At 44.7% G+C, this 19,970-nt stretch overlaps 1 protein-coding gene across 3 annotated transcripts in view; it reads left to right on the forward strand.

Moving 5' to 3' along the window:
- Flnb (filamin B) overlaps positions 1-19,970 on the forward strand; it is a 133,979-nt gene that overhangs the window by 41,007 nt on the left and 73,002 nt on the right. For all 3 annotated transcript variants that reach the window (XM_021181301.2, XM_021181302.2, XM_021181303.2), the window contains exons 2-4: positions 8,714-8,962; positions 11,014-11,111; positions 13,325-13,472. In XM_021181301.2, coding sequence (XP_021036960.1) covers positions 8,714-8,962; positions 11,014-11,111; positions 13,325-13,472 — 495 coding nt within the window. The remainder of the gene's footprint in view (positions 1-8,713; positions 8,963-11,013; positions 11,112-13,324; positions 13,473-19,970) is intronic.

A 19,970-nucleotide genomic window follows, 5' to 3' on the forward strand; every position in this document is an offset into this window, starting at 1 on the left:
TATTGAAAAATGTAGCTTACAACACAATACCAAAATAAAAGCCAGGTATTTCTGGAATCATTTACTACAACTATTTCTACTTAAGGCTGAAAGTTCAACAAGTGTACAAGGGACAGAAAGACTAGTTTGCTGGGTAGGAATGTGTCATGGCTTTCAGTAGAAATCTCTTTTCTACGTGCCCGTTTTGGTGGTTGTTTTGAGACAAGGTGTCACTACGAAGCCTTTGCCAGCTGGAACTCACCATGTAGACCGGGCTGGCATTGAACTCATAGAGATCCACCGGCTTCTGCCTCCCTCCCAAGTCCTGAGATGAAATGCATGTGCCACTATGCCAGGTTTGCAGTAGAAATCCCCAACATTTGAAAATATTTACTAGATTCTGTGGCAGTGAAGCCCATACTGCCCCTCAGACAGTACCAATCCTGATCCCCACCATGATATTTCTGAGCCTTCCCTTCCCATACAGAGGTCTTGTTCATGGCAAGCCTTGGTAACCCACGTCAGAATCTTGTTGAGGCTAGAAGTGGCCTCAGAGTCCTCCTCAATACACCAAAAAGACATTTACTTCTGGCACCAGTGTCGTTTTTGGGTGTCATTGAGACGGTTGATCTTGGTTGCCACATTGATGAGATTGGGAATTCCCACAGGACCACCTATGAGGGACTTTCTAGATAGAATGGTTGAGATGGGCAGACCCACCTTAACTGTGGATGGCACCATTCTGTGGGCTGGGGTCCCAGACAGGACACAAAGGAGAGAACGAGCTGAGCACTCTCCATCTCTCACTGTTTCTCCACTATAGATGTAATCTGACCAACTGCCTTATGCCCTCTTGCTGTAACCCCCCCACATGATGGACTGTGCCCTCTCAAACTGTGAGCTGAAGTAGACCCTGCCTTCACTTGCTTTCCTCAGATACTTTTGCAAAAGTAACAGGACAGTTATGAATGAAATCATCTTTGAAAGCTCACCTATCAAAACCTTCTGAATACACTCTTGAACAATCAAGACACAGTTGGTATAAAAATTACCTCAGAGCTCCCTGCCAGTCTCTGAGCAGTTTGTGAGCAGGAGAGATAATCGGAAATCCAGCGGATCCCAGTTTCCTAGGCCAACCTTTATTGTGGTCTATATTGGTGTTTTGGTTTGGTTTGGTTTGATTTTTGTTTTTTTTTTTTTTTTTTTTTTTTTTTTTTTTTTTTGGTTTTGTTTTTTCGAGACAGGGTTTCTCTGTGTAGCCCTGGCTGTCCTGGAACTCACTCTGTAGACCAGGCTGGCCTGGAACTCAGAAATCTGCCTGCTTCTGCCTCCCAAGTGCTGGGATTAAAAGCATATGCCACCACTGCCTGACTGTGGTCTATATTGAAATAGACCCACGTGACAATAGGTCATGTTACTGCTGTCACAAAGAGGCTTGGATGAGTGTGTAGCGATGGTGGTGAACTTTGAGACAGGTGGACAACACCATCAGGAACACCACTGGAGAAGAATGAAAATGTGCTTTTTATTGTCATTTTTGATCTTTGGGAGCCCTTTGGTTGTTGTTGTTGTTCTCCTGGTCCATACCCCAGTCGGGTCACAGCTGAGGAAGGTGTAGGTTACAGCAGTCTGGGAGCTAGCCACCCATCACCCAGGGCTGGAGTAATGGCATTCTTCACTTTTTCCCACTGCCCACTGACAACACCTAGGCCTTTGAAGTCCAGAGAGGCTGGGAGAACCATCTTTCTGGAAGCCACATACCTAGGGCTGAGAAGGGGAAAGACGATTTTAATGCCCTTTGCCATAGATGCTCTCCAGTCTTCCGGGCCATGAGTCACCTGGCTCTACGTCACTGCCTTGTCTATTTATTGCTTTTTTTTTTTTTTTTTTTGTCCGAAGCCCTGGAAAGACAGAGTACAGAGAGGAATGAACTTGCCCAGGCCTCTTACCCTTCCTGGGACCCCCTGCACAGTCTGCTGTGTGACTAGAAGGACCGGCCATAGTATACCAGAATTAGGACCCTGGTCTTAGGCAACTGGCCACAATGGATCTTCTTTAACCAAGACTCAGTGTGGCTAGGCTTTGTCCCTTCCACATTTTCACTGAGGAACTGGAACAATTGGTCAGCTGCCTCCTTTCAACTCCAGTTGCCCTGCCTTTTGGACACCTGAAGACTACAACTCAGGCATGGTTTGTGGGGCTGAACAAGTCAGCCTCACAATGCCAGTGAGCCCCAGGCACATGAGCGCAGGAGGGCTGTTGAGGGTTCTGTGGGAGCAGCCGTGTCCAGGAACTGCTGCTACCAGCTCACCACAGGCTCTGAACATCATCCCAGTTTCCAGGTGAGAGAACAGAAGTGTAGAGAGAAGAAGTGATGGAGCTGAGGATACACGCCCAGAACCTCTCCTTTCTGGGCTCTCCCTGGCTTTCCTTCTAGGCCTAGAAGAGGAGGAGATGGGGAGGGAGTTCCAGGCCAGGAACTTTGAGAACCACAGACAAGGCATCATGAGATCAAGACATCTAAACAGGGCTGAGCACATGACCCAGAAAATCTGCTCTGAGTACCATGGTCCTTCTGCCAGGTTCAGTCAGCTCCTGACTAGTCTCTGGGGAGCTCTGTGGGGGAGGGGCTCCTTGGGGCTGTGTGAGTTTTACTGCTCAGCTCACTGATCTCTTGCTTAGTGGAGAGCTCAATTCTGTATGCCCTGGATTCACAGTAGTGCGGTGGTCAGGAGGGGAGGCCTTGGAGTTGTGGCTCTCCTAATGAATGGCTTAGCTGAGAACTGACAAGCTGAACAGTTCAACTGCATTTAAGTCCACCAAGCACTTCTTTTCATCTCTGGTTAGAAATGACACTTGAACTATGCTTCCAGCTCTAGGGAGGAATATTTTACATATTATGAAAATTATAGGTGAATGAATGCAGGAGGAGAAAGAGACTTATTAAGCACCTACTGTATGTCAGCCTTCACACTCAACTCTTGGCATTCTCTGGCCTTACCCCTCACACCACGCTGTCAAATCATTGATTATAATTCCCATTTGTCAGATGAGGAAAATAAAGGTCAGAGAACCACTGTGTTGTCCAAAGAGAAAAATGTAGTTGAGCTGTTGGTTCCATGGCCAGTTTTTGCTTTGTTTGTTTGTTTACTGCTGTTGTTGATGATGATTTTATAGCCCTTTTATACTTGTTGTACTGAACAATGAATTTTGACATTTTTGTTCACATATAGCAGGTATTCTGACTGTATTCATTCCCCATTACTTTTCTTATCCTCCTCTCTGCTAGTTCCTCTCATCCCATCTGGGGTGTGTTTGTTTGTGTGTCCCCACGTTCCCTAAATGCATTACTTTTCTTTTTCCTTAATATGATGATGTCCAGTTTTATCTATTTTCCTACAAATGGCACAGTTTATTCTTTTTAGCTGTGTACATATTATATATTCCATGCACACACACACACACCATTTTCTTTTTCCATCGGTGGAGGCCTAAGCTGATTTTGTAACTCGGTTATTCTGAGTCATACAGCAGCAAACATGGATGGACAGGTATCGCTGTGGTTTGCTGACATGGTTTCCTTTGCTGTATACCCAGGAATGAATGGTACAGCTTAATCATTATAAGGCAGATTTTAGCTTTTTTTTTTTTAAGATTTTTTAAATTTTTATTTTATGTATGTGAGTACACTGTAGCTGTCTTCAGACACACCAGAAGAGGCCATCAGATCTCATTACAGATGGCTGTGAGCTGGGAATTGACCTCATGACCTCTGGAAGAGCAGTCAGTGCTCTTAGTCGCTGAGCCTTCTCTCCAACGCTAATAAATTTTAGCTTTTAAATGAAGCCCTGAACTACCTTCTGTAGTGGCTGCTGTAGCCTTCATTCCCACCAACATTTTGTAAGGCGCCATCTTCCTTCCTTCACCTTGCCAGCATTTGTTGTTTTTATGTTTCTTTGCCTGTATGTATGCAAGTATATACTGTGTGCACTTGGAGGTCAGAAGATGCGCCAGATCCCAGAAACTAGAATTGGCGGCAACTATAAGGGTGCTAATATCCAAACCCCTGCTCTCTGCAAGAACAGCAAGTGTCTTAACCACTGAGTCATCTCTCAGACCCTGTTTCCTTGTTTTGCTTGCATTTAATTTCATTCTATGTTCATTGATGTTTTGACTGCACGTATGTCTGTGTGAGGGTGTTGGATCCCCTGGAACAAGAGTTATAAACAGTTGTGAGCCACCATGTGGTTGCTGGGAATTGAACCCAGGCTCTCTGGAAGAGCAGGCAGTGCTCTTAACCACTGAGCAATCTCTCCAGCCCCTCATTTTGTTTTTAATGTTAGTCATTCTGATACTTTTATTGATTAGCCACCTGTCCTCCAGGCTCCATGCCACACTGCCTCCTGACAGCGAACAGTTGCTATGTGTGCAGAGAGCATGGAATTTTGTTCCTGTAGCCCTAGTGACACTTTCCCTCTTAACTCCCGCATCACTTGTTGCCTGTTTTATGGCCCTGTAGCCAACTGCCTCATGGCCAGAGGATGGCATACTGTTCTCATGCTTTCGCTCGACTCCTGCTACCTCGGTTAATCATTGGCAGCCATATAGAAAGGTGCCTCAGGAACTCTTGTGTTATGCCAGTGGTAGCACTAGATGTAGATGTAGGGGACATGGTTGTTTTGGTCTGGCCCTTGCTGGTGAGAGATGGGAGAGATGAAAGTCTACCATATCCCTGACTTTGGAGAACTGACCCTTCAAAGAAGCATTTCAAAGTTATTTCTGCAGAATGCTAAAAATATCTGGTATTCACCTCATAATTGGCCCCATTCCACATACAAATCCTCCTTAACAAGGACCAGAGGACTGATACAGAGGTAATATAAATAAATTCCATTGTACAATTTATAGTAGTTCAAATCAACTGTGTAGCTATTTAAAAAGGCAATGCTGTCATTTATAAGTAACTGGATAATTGTAGGTAGTTTGAGAAAGTGTGTGTGGCTTGAGGGTTGGGGTTGCCAATCACCAGGGTAGTTATTTGGGAATTGTGATTGGTCGGATTTGGGAGGAGAAGCCCATGGCCAGGTTCCAATCCATGAAAACGCAAGCAAAGTATGAGAGGTTGGGCAGGCATGCTGGGCGTTGGCTTGTTTCGTCCCCGAAAGCAAGAGGCCCTCCAGCCTCTTACTGTGTGTGAGGATGCTTCCATTCACTGTGGTCTCCTCCTCCTCCTCTGTGTGTCAGAAGGAGCACTTCGCAGCACACCAGGTCCACAGCAATGGCCAGATGCACACACTGGGATACCCTTGTGGCATTTCCTTTCCAAGGCCTGGGGAGTCTCCTGTTTCCTGTGGATGGGAACAGGGGAGGTTTTTTGGGCAAATCTCCATCTTTTTTATTGTTCTAAGAGCTGGGCTAAATGTTTGAACCTTTACCTGTCAAAAATCACTTTTGGAACGAAGCCCGTTTTCCCTCCAGCTTCTTAGACTAGCAGGATGAAGGTATCATATATCCCAGGAAGGCCATAAAGGGGGCTTTCCTGTTAGGACACCCACCTTGAACTCATTCGAAACAGAAGTCCAGGTCATTGCATAGTTCATAAGACTGACTCTGACTTTGGCTTGGTCATGCTTTCCCAAATGTGCTTGAAAAGAGCTTTGCGTTCTTTAGAGCAACACATGTCACCCAGATAAAAATAGAGCCACCCGACTTTAGGTTATGAGCTAAATGTGCCCCACACTTACGCACGCATGAGTTTTGAGGCAGTGTCTTACTACGTGGCCCAGGCTGGGTGTGAACTCACTGGCTTTGAACTTCCGAGGATCCTCCTGCCTTGGCCTCCCTAGTGCTGAAGTTACAAATGTGTGCTACCACACCCCGCTCAAATTTGTCCTTTTTCCTTGTAGTAGTAGAGAGGTCTCCTTTTGAAAAGCATTTACTCGACACACAGCTGGGAGAGTTTGAGTTTTACAGACTTGCACCTATGGTAATGAGGCTTCTTAGCCCTGACGGTGCAAGAGTGAGGTCTCCAGTGTGCTGGGCTGCTGTCAGCACCTTACTAGACACACTCAGTATGTGCAGTTTGCTATGTGTGTAATGTTCAGGTGCCTCGTGGTTGGTGCAACAACTGCAAGGTGAAGAAGACTCAGTTGCCGCCCCCCATTTGTTTTTAATATGAATACTCTCATGGATTGGCCACCTGTCCTCCAAGCTCTGAGCCACACTGCCTCCTAAAAGTGGAAGGCAGAGGGCCTGGTAGAAGGTCCTGCTGTTGAAGGAAAGGATCCTAGCACACATGCAGGTGTGCATGTAGCACCACCAGCCTCCGCTGTGCCAGAGTGTATCCCATCCCATAGGAAATAGGATGAAGGTTCTTGCAGGCCTGGCTGCCATCTTGAAACAGGCCAACTTTTTTTGTTTTGTTTTGTTTTGTTTTGTTTTTTTGAGACAGGGTTCCTCTGTATAGCCCTGGCTGTCCTGGAGCTCACTTTGTAGACCAGGCTGGCCTCGAACTCAGAAATCCACCTGCCTCTGCCTCCCGAGTGCTGGGATTAAAGGCGTGCGCCACCACGCCCGGCGAAACAGGCCAACTTTGAACCTGGGTGTTAAGTATGTGGTTGGGTGAATGTGACAAGGATCAGTCCAACTGAATGGCGTGTGTTTAGGTTCTGTGTGCTTACAGAGTTTGATTGGACAGGAGGTACCATCAATCAGTTTGGAAGAACAGAAACACTCAACTAGAAACATAGCATTGAGGTGTAAATAGCAGTTCACTTTCATGGCTCTCGGAGATACCAAGAGACAGAGAAGCTGCCTGTCTATGGGAAGGTGCAAAAGTTTGTCAAGAGGTGTAATAGGAAGAGAGGACACACTGTAGAAACTGTACCAGAGGCCTGAAGAGGATCCCAGGACAGCTACAATGTTTTCATCTTGGGGCCCGAGTAGAAAAGGGATGGGTCTTGATGGTGTTTGTGGAAGGAGGAGGGATAAAGAGCAAATCTAAAGGTAGTATTTAAGTGTTGATGAGTACAGGCAGAAGGTGGAAAGACAGAGAGCCATGTCATGTGTCACCTGCCCATAACATAGCACTTGGAAGGCAGAGGCAGGAGGACCCTAAATCTAAGACCAGCTTACACTAGAGTACAGGAGTCTGTCTCAGAAAACAAATAAAAGTGAGGGTAGAGCTGGCCAGTGTGTTGGCAAGCGCTCTGAGTCAGAGGTAGGATAAGGAAGGAGTCTCTGCTTAAGCTTCTCAACAGAGACTTCGCCTGATTGCAGTGGCTTGGCCATCCTTTGGATGGACAGATTGATAGCTCATTGGTACGATTAAAGGGGAAGCCTGCCTCCTAAACCTACGGGTAGGAATGTAAGCAGAAACAAGTTTTGTAGGAAAAAGATGACTACGACATAATTACTAGTGAAAAGATACATTTAAAAGCTTGTGCAGAAAAATATAAAAGCAGGACAGCAAACAGGAGTCAGTAGTGGACGCCATGCCGTTGTTACTTCCAGGACTGGATACCTTTTACTGTCTATACTTCTGAAATAATTTTTTTTAATTAAGCTGTACATCAATTTAACATTTATAATATTTTTAAGTTATGTATCTGTGTGTGTACATGCGAGTGCAGGTACTCTTGTGGCCAAGGCGTCAGGTCTCCCTAAAGCTAGAGGTATAAATTGTTGTAAGTCACACATCTGTGGTAGGAACTCGTTAGCTCTTTACAAAAGTAATATGTACTTTTAACTGCTGAGCCATTCCTTCAGCCTTGGAAACTTCAACTTTAATTGAAAGAAAACCAATCAGAAACTTAAGTACAATAGTAATAGATAGCCCAACTCATAAGAAACAGTGCCATGGTGATTATATTTACTGGAGGCTTGGAAAAGAATATAAATATCATTTAGCTTAAGAAGTTGTAAGTTACTTGTGAATTAACTCATTTATAACTCATAATATAAATCTTCAGGTCATTTATAATTTTATTTATTTATGTACTCAATTATTTACTTACGTATGTGTGTGTGTGTGTGTGTGTTCATGTGCTTGGAGAATAGAGGGCAACCTCCTTGAATTATGTGGGTTCCAGGGATTGAACTCTCAGGCTTGGCAGCAAAGCACCTTTACTTCTTAAACCCATCTGCGTAGTCCCTCAGACATTTCTTACTGTCGACATGTATACAGCCCTCTCTTGGAATATCTCCTACATTTAAGAAGGAAGTGTACAAAAGTCTTGAGTTCCCTGTACGGGTTCAATTCTTTGTTTCAGCCAGTTTTCAGTTGGAGGGACAACTAGGTCACCCCTCCCTGGGCAGAGAGCATTATGACATTCCATTTTGTTGTGTCTCTTCATCCATGCCTCTAGTAGCATGTGATTTGCAGCAAAGCTTTTGATCATTTGAGATCTTCACATAAATTTGTTTATCTGGGCTGAGGCATGGGCTCATCTGTGGCATTGGTATGTTTGTTGCTGATCTATGTCATTTACCATGTTTCATGCAGAAATGTAGAGACAATAACATAATGCATCGCAATGATTCAGGGCAATCATTAATAAACACCTTGGATTGGTTGTTGCAGTCATTTTGTTTCCAGAGACCCTGAAGCAGATCCTAGTGCTGCGTCCTTTAACACCGAAGGGTCTCAGTACAGTTCCCTTTCCTTTTTACAAAGAGTCTGACTCACACTTGTGTAACGCAAAAGAATGACCAAGCCGATGCCTTGTCTTCCCAGACAGTAAAGCCATTGTGGATGGGAACTTGAAGCTCATCCTGGGCCTGGTATGGACTTTGATCCTTCACTACTCCATCTCCATGCCCGTATGGGAAGATGAAGGGGATGATGATGCCAAGAAGCAGACACCAAAGCAGAGGCTCCTGGGATGGATTCAGAACAAGATTCCGTACTTGCCCATCACTAACTTTAACCAGAACTGGCAAGACGGCAAAGCCTTAGGAGCCCTGGTAGACAGCTGTGCTCCAGGTAAGTGCCTGTAGTTGCCTAAGCCATCTCTGCCGAGTGGGAGTGCATAGATCCTAAATCACTGTGAGAAGGGTTGCTTGTGCTAACTGGTGTGGGACTCTTGGTATGAGTCCATTGTAAGACAGAGGATGAGCCAAGATGGTTCTGTGCCCTTCCTTCCACAGGCAGATCTTCTAGGCCTATCCATACATGTTTGTCTCTGAATCCAGTGTTATTCATATCACCAGAAACACTCCAGTGCCTGAACTTTGAGCAGGCTCTGGGGTTATAGTTCACCAGACTCCAGCCCTGTGTCTTCCCACATTGGTGCCTCATTTCCTGTCGGCTTAAAGAGCACATGTGGCTCTCTTCAGTGGCTTGGCATGGGAGTCTAAAGCCTTCTGCTAATGGGAAGTGACCGTTTTCATTAACTACTAGCTTGACTCTATACAGCTTTCTCTGCCCCTTTCTCTCTGTAATGCTGTGGGTGGTGCTTGGTGAGGATCCAGTTAGAGCCTTTCCACCCTGGCTCTTCTCTGAGTGCTTGGTTGAGTGGACACCAAGATGTAATTATCCTCACTAGAGGCCTTAGATTGATGGGTAGAGTTTGCTGGCCCACACTCAGTAGAAAAACTAGAACCAGTGTTTATAGGCCACCCCCCAAATTATTTTATATAAAAAATCCTTACTTTAATAATTATATTTTCCATTTACTGAATGTTCTATATGAGCTAAGCACATTCTGAGTAGGGCAGCGTATCTCAGAGTGCTCAAAGCAGAACTCACTAATGTCAGGGAGAAAAGAGCTGTGTCAAAGCCTCGTTCCATCTTGAAAACCTATAAATTGGAATAGGCCAGAAAACAAATGTATAGTGTTAGGGCCACCAAGCTGGCTAAGGGCCCTTGTCATCAAGTCTCAGTGAGCTGAGTTTAATTCCGGTATCCACATGATGAAAGAAGAAAACTGAGTCCTGTGTCCACTCAGTCACACATACACACATTTAAATAAATGGAATGCTTTTTTCCTGTTTTTCAAGATGGGGTTTCTCTGTGTAGCCCTGGCTGTCCTGGAACTCACTCTGTAGCCAAGACTGGCCTCGAACTTACAGAGATCCACCAGCCTCTGCCTCCTGAGTGTAGGGGAAGATGTGTGCCCCCACTGCCTGACTAAATGTAACTTCTTTTAAAAAAAAAAAAGCATTAGCTAGTTTTGTAGTATCCTCTTCCTTCTACCAAAAGACACAATTGCTGGGCGTGGTGGCACACACCTTTAATCCCAGCACTCGGGAGGCAGAGGCAGACAGATTTCTGAGTTCGAGGCCAGCCTGGTCTACAAAATGAGCTCCAGGACGGACAGGGCTACACAGGGAAACCCTGTCTCGAAAATCCAAAAAAAAAAAAAAAAGAAAAAAGAAAGAAAAGACACAATTTATTCTCCCTCCTTAGTTTAAATCAGAGTTTTACTTCAGTTCTACACTACTTACACTCATTAGGGCCTTTTAAATAATTCTAGGATTGTGCCTTTGTGCCAGTGGAGTTTTGAGTCACATAAGATGCTAGCTTAATCTTTGTTAGATACATCTAGGCACAGCGCTAAAAATACTTCTCCTGTATAAAGGCACCAAGCCTAAATGGTTTTATAGTCTTTCTTTGTTTTAGTAGCTCTTTTTTGTTTTGTTTTTTTCAAGGCAGGGTTTCTCTGTCTAGCCCTGGCTGTCCTGGAACTCACTTTGTAGACCAGACTGGCCTCGAACTCAGAAATCCACCTGCCTCTGCCTCCCAAGTGCTGGGATTAAAAGCGTGCGCCACCACTTCCTGGTGCTTCAGTAGCTCTTGAAGGAATGGCTAACTTCTGTCTTAATACCAGAACAGTGTCCTAAAGCACAGTACGTCTCTGCTAGTGTAGAACAGTTTCCATTGCTGTCAGACTTTTCTCCCTCTGACGTACAGTTAGTTAAGCTGTTGGTGGGAATTGTTGAGTTACAAGACTAAATGGTTTGGTTATCAGTACATGGCTCTTTTAATCTCTTTGTCAGCTCATACTAAAAGCACTTTACATGTATTGTGAACAGGTCTGTGCCCAGACTGGGAATCCTGGGACCCACGGAAGCCGGTGGATAATGCCCGAGAAGCCATGCAGCAGGCCGATGACTGGCTGGGCGTCCCACAGGTATTCACACACACACACACACACACACACACACACACACACACACACACACAGCGAGTCCCAGGAGACTGCTCCCACCCACTGACTTGTTGCTGGCAGTCTGGGTGCTTTTCTAGGTCAGACTGTGGCCTGACCTTGGTGTTCAGCCTTTGAAGAGTCTTGCCTCTGGCACTCTCCCTCCATCTTAGTAATGATAGGTTCTTGTGGGTTTAGTAGCTTATAGATCATTCAGAAATCTTCACATCACAGACTGGCAATTTTTTCCCCTCCCATTCCCGCCTTACTTATCTCTTCCTCTCACCTCCAACCTTCTAGCTTCCTATTCAGTCTAGGCTGGCCTTGAACCCCTGATCTCCCATCTCAGCCCCTGGAGTGCTGGATTTTAGGCATGTATCACTGCAAATTTTGTATTCTTTTGGTTCTAGGTCTTTTGAAGGTTATCATTAAACCCCAATCAGCAAGCATGGTCCTTAACTAAGGGGGCAGTCATAAGGAGCTACTAGTAGTTGACTTTTTTAAAACGTGTACAAAACAAAAGTAATTTTAATCTGATGTTTGGAACTTTTTTTTTGAAGTATAAATCAGGTTAGCCTCCATTAGTGGAAACTACAGCAGAATTTGTATTCCCATCATCCATCACATGAATCACAGACGGGGCCTGAACTTTTGATAAATCAGAGATAGCATCTAAATAGTTATGTGCGTTGCTTAACACCAATGTTTTTCTTGTAACACCTCCTTGAAAATACCATGGCTGCTCCCAGGATCAAAACCACGATCAAAGGGAAGGTGTAGAAACCCAGTCGCGTGGATCAGAGGACCCCTCGCTGTAGCTCACTCTGAAGTCTTGAGTTGAGTCTTGAGTTGAGTTCAGTATATCCACAGGAGGATTATTGGGGGGCGGGGAGGGGGTCCCAGCCTGTTTCCTTGGTTTGGTTTTAGAGACTCTGCTCCATGACCATTCTCAGATCTGTCACCCCAGGAAGTGCTGTATCACACCTCTCCCTGCCTTTCAGCCTGATACACCTCTGTGTGATCCTCTGTAATGCTGGACACTATAAATGACTATAGGAGTTTCTGGAGAGAGCTACCAGATCAATGCACAGTTTGCTTTTCATGGGCTATTTTGTAGATCACTGTTCAAAATCTCAGTAGCTATTTTGCTGTTAGCCACTAAGCCCCACAGTGCTTCCTGTGCGGTCTCTCATCACTTCATTGCATTTGGTTGATATGGCTGATGAGGTAGAGCCCTCTGCTGCTCTGAGAAGGTGTCGCTTCCCACTGAATCCTCCCAGGGGACAGGGGAGACTAGCATGCTAGGTAGGGTTACATCAGGTAGGGAATCAAGGATGTTGCTAAAACTTTAGGACGGTTCCTTGTCCATCTGAGAGCTAATGTTCCGAAGCTGATTGTCAAGAGAACACACAAACACACTCCACTTCAGCTTTTTTTGGGGGGGGGGGCAGGTGTGTGTGTGTGTGTGTGTACGTGTGCGTGCACGCATAGTGGGGTTTGGGGGGGCGGGTAGTGCTTTCAGAGACCAGAGGCCTGTTGTGAGCTGCTGGGAACCAAAATCAGATCCTTTGCAAGAGTGGTATCCACTCTTCACAGCTGAGCCATCTTTCTAGTTCCTTTCCCAGTTTTAAAGGTTCCTAATATGTTAAGACCACATGTCTAGTCTGTTGTCTCCTATTGTCTTGCTTGTTTGGTTTTTTTGAGCCAGGACCTCACTGTGAATCTCAGGCTAACCCCACACTTGCTATCTTCCTGCTCAGCCTCCCGAGCGCTGCAGCTATAGGCATCTAGTCCCCTTCTCACTGGTTTTCTTTATTTCTTCTTCTTAGTACAGCGATGTGTACACAATCGATGAGCAAAAGAAGAGGCCGGCTTCTGTGCTCTAAGAACATCCCAGTGCCTTATGCAATGCTTCCGTGCTCTCCTGTACATTAACCCCTTTCTAGAATACGAGGCCAGGGGAGTGAATTGGAAGCCTGGGGCATGGCTTGAATCTCTGGAACTGACAAGCAAAATCTTGGGAGGTCTTCCACCCTCGCAGAGGAGCCAGCACCACACTTACATACAAACACCAATCTTCCTATGGCTTTAGTGCGATTTCATTTGTTTCCATTTCTTTGTAGCATTTGGTTTAAGGGAGATTTCGGTGGATACATAATGGCATGCCAGAGCACTCAGCCAGCATGTTGTTGTTCTAGGTCATCACTCCTGAGGAGATTATTCACCCAGACGTGGACGAGCACTCTGTGATGACCTACCTGTCTCAGTTCCCCAAAGCCAAACTCAAGCCAGGTGCTCCTCTTAAACCCAAACTCAACCCAAAGAAAGCCCGAGCCTATGGCAGAGGTGAGTGCTGCTCTTGCTGGGTCTCAGGTATGTTTGCTGCCAGTAGCTCTGGGAGGAACGCTCTGCCATTATTAGCCCAGGGGGCTCAGGAGGTGGTGCAGTCAGCAAGGGCTTCTTGTACAGATAGGAAGAACCATAGCCTGGTCTACAGTGGCTGGGACGGGTCTTGCCTTAGGTCGCTCACTGGTCAGGAATGGGGGTGGGGTAAGAATCTCTGCCTTCTGGATGCTGATTCATTTTCTGTCTGGCAGAAACCGCTTCAGGTTTCCAGATGGGCTGGGAGTTATTGTTAATCTCCAGCAACACTTCCTTGCTAGGACATCCTGTTGATGACTCTCACTGTAAGATGCTTTTGGCTGGTCAGAGCCATTTCAGGCATCTGGTCAGTTGTGGTCAGCACCTGATTTAAAGCATACTAGTTTTTTAAAGAGAGGAATTAACAGCTGGATGTGGTCGTATGTATTCCCTTGTAAATCTCAATGCTTTGGGAGGCTGAAGCTGGGGAGTCTCAAGTTTAAGGCTGACCAGAACAACAGTATGACCCTCTCTCAAAACAAATGAACAAACAAATAATAAAACAACAAATGCATGGCCAGGAGCTTGATTTCTGGCAAGAAGACATGAAGTATACTATATATCTTAGTTTTCGTAACTAAAATTGAAGCGACATTTGGGTGCATACCCAGTTGTTAGTTAGTAAGGACTAGATGGAGGCCCTCATCCCATTGCCCATTGGCATCTCCAAATTGCTTTCTCTGAGCCATAACCCAAGGTGATCAGTGCTAGGAGGAATAGCAAAGATAAAAGAAAATGTTTTCTTAATAAAAAAGAAAAAAAGAAGCTACAGGTAGCTATATGACTCTTCATGTCACCCTACTTGCCTTCACCCAAGGCATAAATGCTTGTTTGTAGTAGGAATCTTATCACTGGCTGTTCAGTTTCCTCTTTGTTAGTGTGAGATGGTTTCCTTCCATGGTGCAGTCTTCCAGAAAATGAATGCTCACTGCAGCTCAGGAATGTGGCCAGTCCTTGCCTGTTTCCTTCTTTGTAAGTGTTGTGAATGCTGTGGGCAAACAAGCTGTTTTCCTTTCATTTTGGGCGGGTAGCTCTGTCTCTACGTTTTTCCTTCATCATGATAAATGTTCAGAGTCTAATGTACTCGGTGTTAAGCACACTCGCCAGTCAGAGGACAGTCCCCATTAGAGCATTTTCAACTTTCCACAGTAAACCATGGTGCTCATTAAACCAGCTCTCTCTTCTCTTCTTTCTCAAACCCCTTTCTCCTGGCACCCTCCATCATATGTATGTCTCTGTGTGGAAGCAGAAGATGCAGTATGTGGCTTTCCTGTCCAGCCTACCTTACTTAGCATACATTCTCAGGATTTTATTATTATTTTTTATATTATAACATATATCACAATTTCCAGCCCTTACTCCTCCTCCTCCTCCTCCTCCTTCTCCTTCTCCTTGGAAACAGGGTTTCTTTGTGTGCCCTGGCTATCTGGAACTCACTCTGTAGACCAGGCTGGCTCAAATCCAAAAGATCTGCCTGCCTCTGCCTCTGAATTGTTGGGATTAAAGGCTTGCACCACTACCACTTGGCTCTTCCTCCCCTTTTTATAGGTGGATGATAATCTATTGTGTGTGCTGTATTTGGTTTCTTCAGGCAGGTATATGCAGTATTCCACCTTTCAGTCGTTATGAACAATACTACCCGAGAACATGGATGCACTGGAATCTTTTGGATGTAAACCTAGACATGAAGTGAGGTTCTATGCTTCACTTTTCTCCTTTTAAAATCGGAAGGCAACATAGTCACTTTGGGTGATGGGGCCACAACACAAGGCCACATAAGTGGAGCTGTGAGATACATATTTCTTCCTTGGTGAGATGAAAGTCAGGCCAATTTTGGCATGTTTCTGCTACTCAAGCTAGGGATAGAGAATAAAATTAATAATAATAATAATAATAATAATAATAATAATAATAATAATAATTTCTATAAGGGCTCAGAAGCTTGGTTTATCCTTTAGATGTAGAATAGATTACTGTTGAGGCCAGTTAGCGCTTGCAGATGCATCTGTTGAGCTTTGAGTTTCCTGTGTGAGTCGGGTGAGAGGGCTTAGGGTCTTTGTGTAAGGCTCCCTTTTGGGATTAGTGTCATTGAACACTTTTGTCCACTAGCTAAGCAGAGCCCTTCTCCAAACCCTATTCTGTATAAAGCACTTAACAACAGAGACTTACAGAACCCCAAGTCTCAGTAATTAGAGGGACTGGTTCCACACGGTGAGTATAGCTGTACTGGAGTTTTATAGAGTGTGGGGATGTGGCTCAGCTTCCTAACCAACCCTGGCTAGCTAGAGAACATTACACTGACTTAACTGAGCCATTGACAAGGTACAGGTACTAGAGTCAGATGGAGTAGGTGCTTGCAAATGTTGTAGATGTGTATTTAAATCCTGTTAGTAACCTGATCATTATATTAGCAAAAGAAACGCATAGGAAATAAAATATAAAAGTCCATTTTCTAATTGCTTTACCCTTTCTTTCCTTCAAGTGTGAGACCTTCATTTTAAATGTGTGTGGCGGTAGGGGTGGGGTCATACTGAGATATCCTTATGAAAGCGAAGACAACCTTGAGCCATATCCCTGCCGCCCCAAGGCAGGACACTCTTTCAAGACAGTGTGTGCTCTGTGTTCAGCCAAATATCATAGGAAAAAACTATGCCCTCCCCATATATCCATCAGCAAAATAAGTGGAGAGCCAAGCCTTTGACTAGTCTAGTGTTAAGGTAGTGATGATGTCAGCAGAGACTGGGTAAGGAGTAATGAGCTGCTCCTCTTCTGGATGCTAGAGGGGGAGCTGATACTCCCACCATAACCACTAGAAATGGGAGCCACTCTAATTCAAACCTCAGGTACCAGTGGAAGTGGAATGGGTATTCTGAACTTCCTCCCCCCTCAGACAGAAAGTTCACCTAAGGTCCAGAGTCCCATAACTGCCCAAGTTTCAACTTTAAAAATCACTGTCACACAGTGAGCCAATATCTTAAATTTAATGAAAGTGATGGTTGATGCCAAGAGTGGGTTGATAGAAATGTACAAATTACCTGCCAGCCATTTAAAAGTATCTGTTATCGTTAAGATTTTCAACTAGACGAGGCCTGGAATCACTAAGTAGACCCTCTTTTGACCCAGTCTGTATAAGACTTTCTAGATTGGGTTAACTGAGGTGTAAAAACCTATCCCAGTCTCTTCTATGGCCTGAGAGCTTGGATGAACTGAATAAAAAGGAAGCGAGCTGAGCATCAGTATTCTCTCTGCTTCTTACAACCGGGATGTCATGTGACCGAGCATAGGTGTCCTCTCTGCTTCTTACAGCTGTGATGTCATGTGACCCACAGACCAGCCAGCTCCTACCACTGACCGTGGATTCTCGAACTATAAACCAGTTAATGCTTTCTTGTTGCCAGGTATCTGGCCACAGTGATGGCAAAAATAACTAATACTGTGGCCATATTTTAAAAGATAACCTGGGTGAGCCTGTAAACATTCAGGAAATTTAATTTGTAAAATTGTAAGGACTCCTGTAAACCTCCAGGGGTGAGTGAGTTCACTGGGGAATTCTCCCAAACACTTAGAGAAGAAACAAAACCGATTTTTATTGTCTTAAATAAGGGATGAGAGCACTTGCTGTTCTATTTTGCTTTCTGCTGCTGTGGTGAAATGCACTGAAGCAGCTTGTGGGAAGGAGAGAGGGAGGGTTACAGTCCATTCTGAGGGAAGCCTGAGCAGGAGCTCAAGCTAGAGCACCCCCCCCCTGACACCACCACCACCACTCACCCACCCAGCCCTTCCCCCCCACACACACACACAGAAGCAGAGGCCATAGAGGGCTGATGCTTACTGGCTTGCTCTTGTCCAGTCTGCTTTCTTCTACAATCCAGTGTTACCTGCCCAGGAGTGGGTAGGTTACACTAGGTTGTATCTACACCCACAGTAGGCTGGGTCCTCCCACATCAGTCATTAATCAACATAATCCACAGACATGCCCAGAGCCCAGGCTGAGGGAGGCAATTCCTCAATTGAGGTCCTCTCTTCCCAGTGACTCTAGCTTGTGTCAAGTTGACAAAAGCCGACCAGCAGAGGTAGTAGCAACCTCACTTTATGAAACACCAGAGCCAATAACAAAACACAGAGACCAGTGGACTATAGATATAAAAACACATCATGAAACATATATATATATATCATACATACAGACACACACACACAAAATGAATCAGTCACACTTTGTGTCTAAGTGAGGTTTCTTTTAGCAGTGTAAGGCTGGTCCACTATTTAAAAACTTGTCAATACAACCAACTAGATTATAGAAACAGGTTAGTGAATGAAAATAAAGACACATGGTTGGTCATAATGATGATTAAAAAGCAAGTGACAAAATTCAACTGTCATCCATGATAAGACTCCAAAAAGGGGAAGGAGAAAGTTCCAGTCAGTGTAGAGTAACTGCCACAGAAGCTCTGCCTGACTTCTCAGAACACGCCCAGCCTTTCACTGATAAGATCTGGATCAGGGTGGTGCCTGCTCTTGCAACATATTAAGGGGGCTTGAATGGTGATATTAGGTCAGAAGTGGGGGGACAGCAGAAAAGTCAGAAACAAAACTGGCCATGATGTGGTGGTCTAAACTGATTTTCCAACAATTAAAAATGAGAAAAGCCAGGTGTGGTGACATATACCTTTAATTACAGGCAAAGGAAGGCCGGTTTCTGAGGTTTCAGGGCCAGCTAGACTACATGGTGAGACCCTCTCAAAATAAATTAAAAAAACAAAATAAAAAGGTTGGTCCCAAAGGAGAATAAAGCTTTCTTAGGCACAAAAGTGACCCACCAGAATCTATTCCAGTTATACATGGTGTAATGCACGTGTGGATCCTGAAATTTAAAATGGCACACCATTTACTGTCACATAGAAAAGAAAACTGGTGTGAGTGTAATAAAGCATACACATGATTTATAATCTAAGAACTAAGTAAAAGGCCTGAGTAAGAAGAGAGACTGGAACAAAGGCATGGGTTCTCCTTGAACTGGCACAGTGATGTCATTGCAATTGAAGTTTTGACAATGAACTCAGCCTCAGTCTACCTGCCTAGCACACACGAGGTCAGTTCCTAGCTCCAAAAAGAAAAAGAAAAAGAAAAGAAAAAAGAAAAATTTTTTGTAGGTGTCAACAAAATTCCAAGAATATTTCAAAAGAAGAAAGGCTAGGGAGCTGGGGCACTTGGGTTTTAAAAGATGTGTGACAGGAATCCGTCTACGGTGTCGGAAGCACAGCTTCAGAGCCGTTCTGACATTGCTGGAAGATTCTAGCACAGGTGGAACCCTGAGTTCCAGGGCAGCCAGGGCTACATAGAGAAACCCCGTTGTAAAAAACAAACAAAACATTACACCCAAGCCGCTAGAGATGGCCACTGGCTGAGAACATTGGTCGTGCTACCAGAGGATCGGGGTTCAAGTCCCAGTGCCCACGTCGTGACTGAAGTGTCCCACGGGATCCAGTGTCGTCTTCTGTTCTCCATGGGTACCAGACGCACACGTGGTACACAGAAATAGAGCAATAAACGTCCATACACACAAAATAAATAACTTTTAAAAATAGAATCACACCTAACTCAAAAGTCAGCTCGAACTGAACCACTTAAATATGCAACATGCATCAAACCCACCTGAGAGGGAAAACCATGAGGGTCTAAAATCTAGGGTTAGGGAAAGAAAGAGCTCTGGGATTTGACAACAAGAGCTCAAGAAGAGAAAAAAAAATGACAACTTCATCAAAAATTAAAAACAAAACAAAACCAAATCAAACAACTCCCCCAAAACTTTCAAGTCTTAAATATATATCTGTATATGTACGTATATATCTGTATTTTGAAAAACCTTGCCTGGACCCCCACATTGCTGATGTGAAGTGGTCCAGACATCCTGTGTCATTCTAATTTTATATGTGTGTGCTGCCGTAGTGAGAAAAGAGCCCATGCTCTCAGTAGACACTACCAGTAAACCTCATTCACCACAGCAGTTGCTCGCATTGGCCCCGGCCTATCTCAGCCACGGCTGAGCTGTCGGCCTCCTTCTCCCCATACTTGAACTGTTCATCTCATAGCTGTCTGCCTGGCATTTGCAGAGGAACTGAAGGTCAGACTCTCAGTCTCTCTAATCAGCACTAGGCACTGGTTCAAGTAGTGGGTCTGGAGTTACTTACAATTTCTATCTTACTGGGCTCCAAATCTGAGTTTCCTGTGACCTGCTTAGGCTAGGCAGTCACTCGGAGCTCAGGAAATAACCAGGTGTCCTGACAATATTCTAGGATGAAAAGTGCTCTCTATCCTTGAGGTTTAAGGGATCCTGAGAGTTGGGATGGGCCATATTTCTGGAAGAACACAGAAGCTTCTAGATTCTCTTTTTTTTTTTTTTTTTATAAGGAGAAAGGCCCT

Source organism: Mus caroli, chromosome 14 (assembly GCF_900094665.2).
Source record: "Mus caroli chromosome 14, CAROLI_EIJ_v1.1, whole genome shotgun sequence".
Classification (NCBI taxonomy): domain Eukaryota; kingdom Metazoa; phylum Chordata; class Mammalia; order Rodentia; family Muridae; genus Mus; species Mus caroli.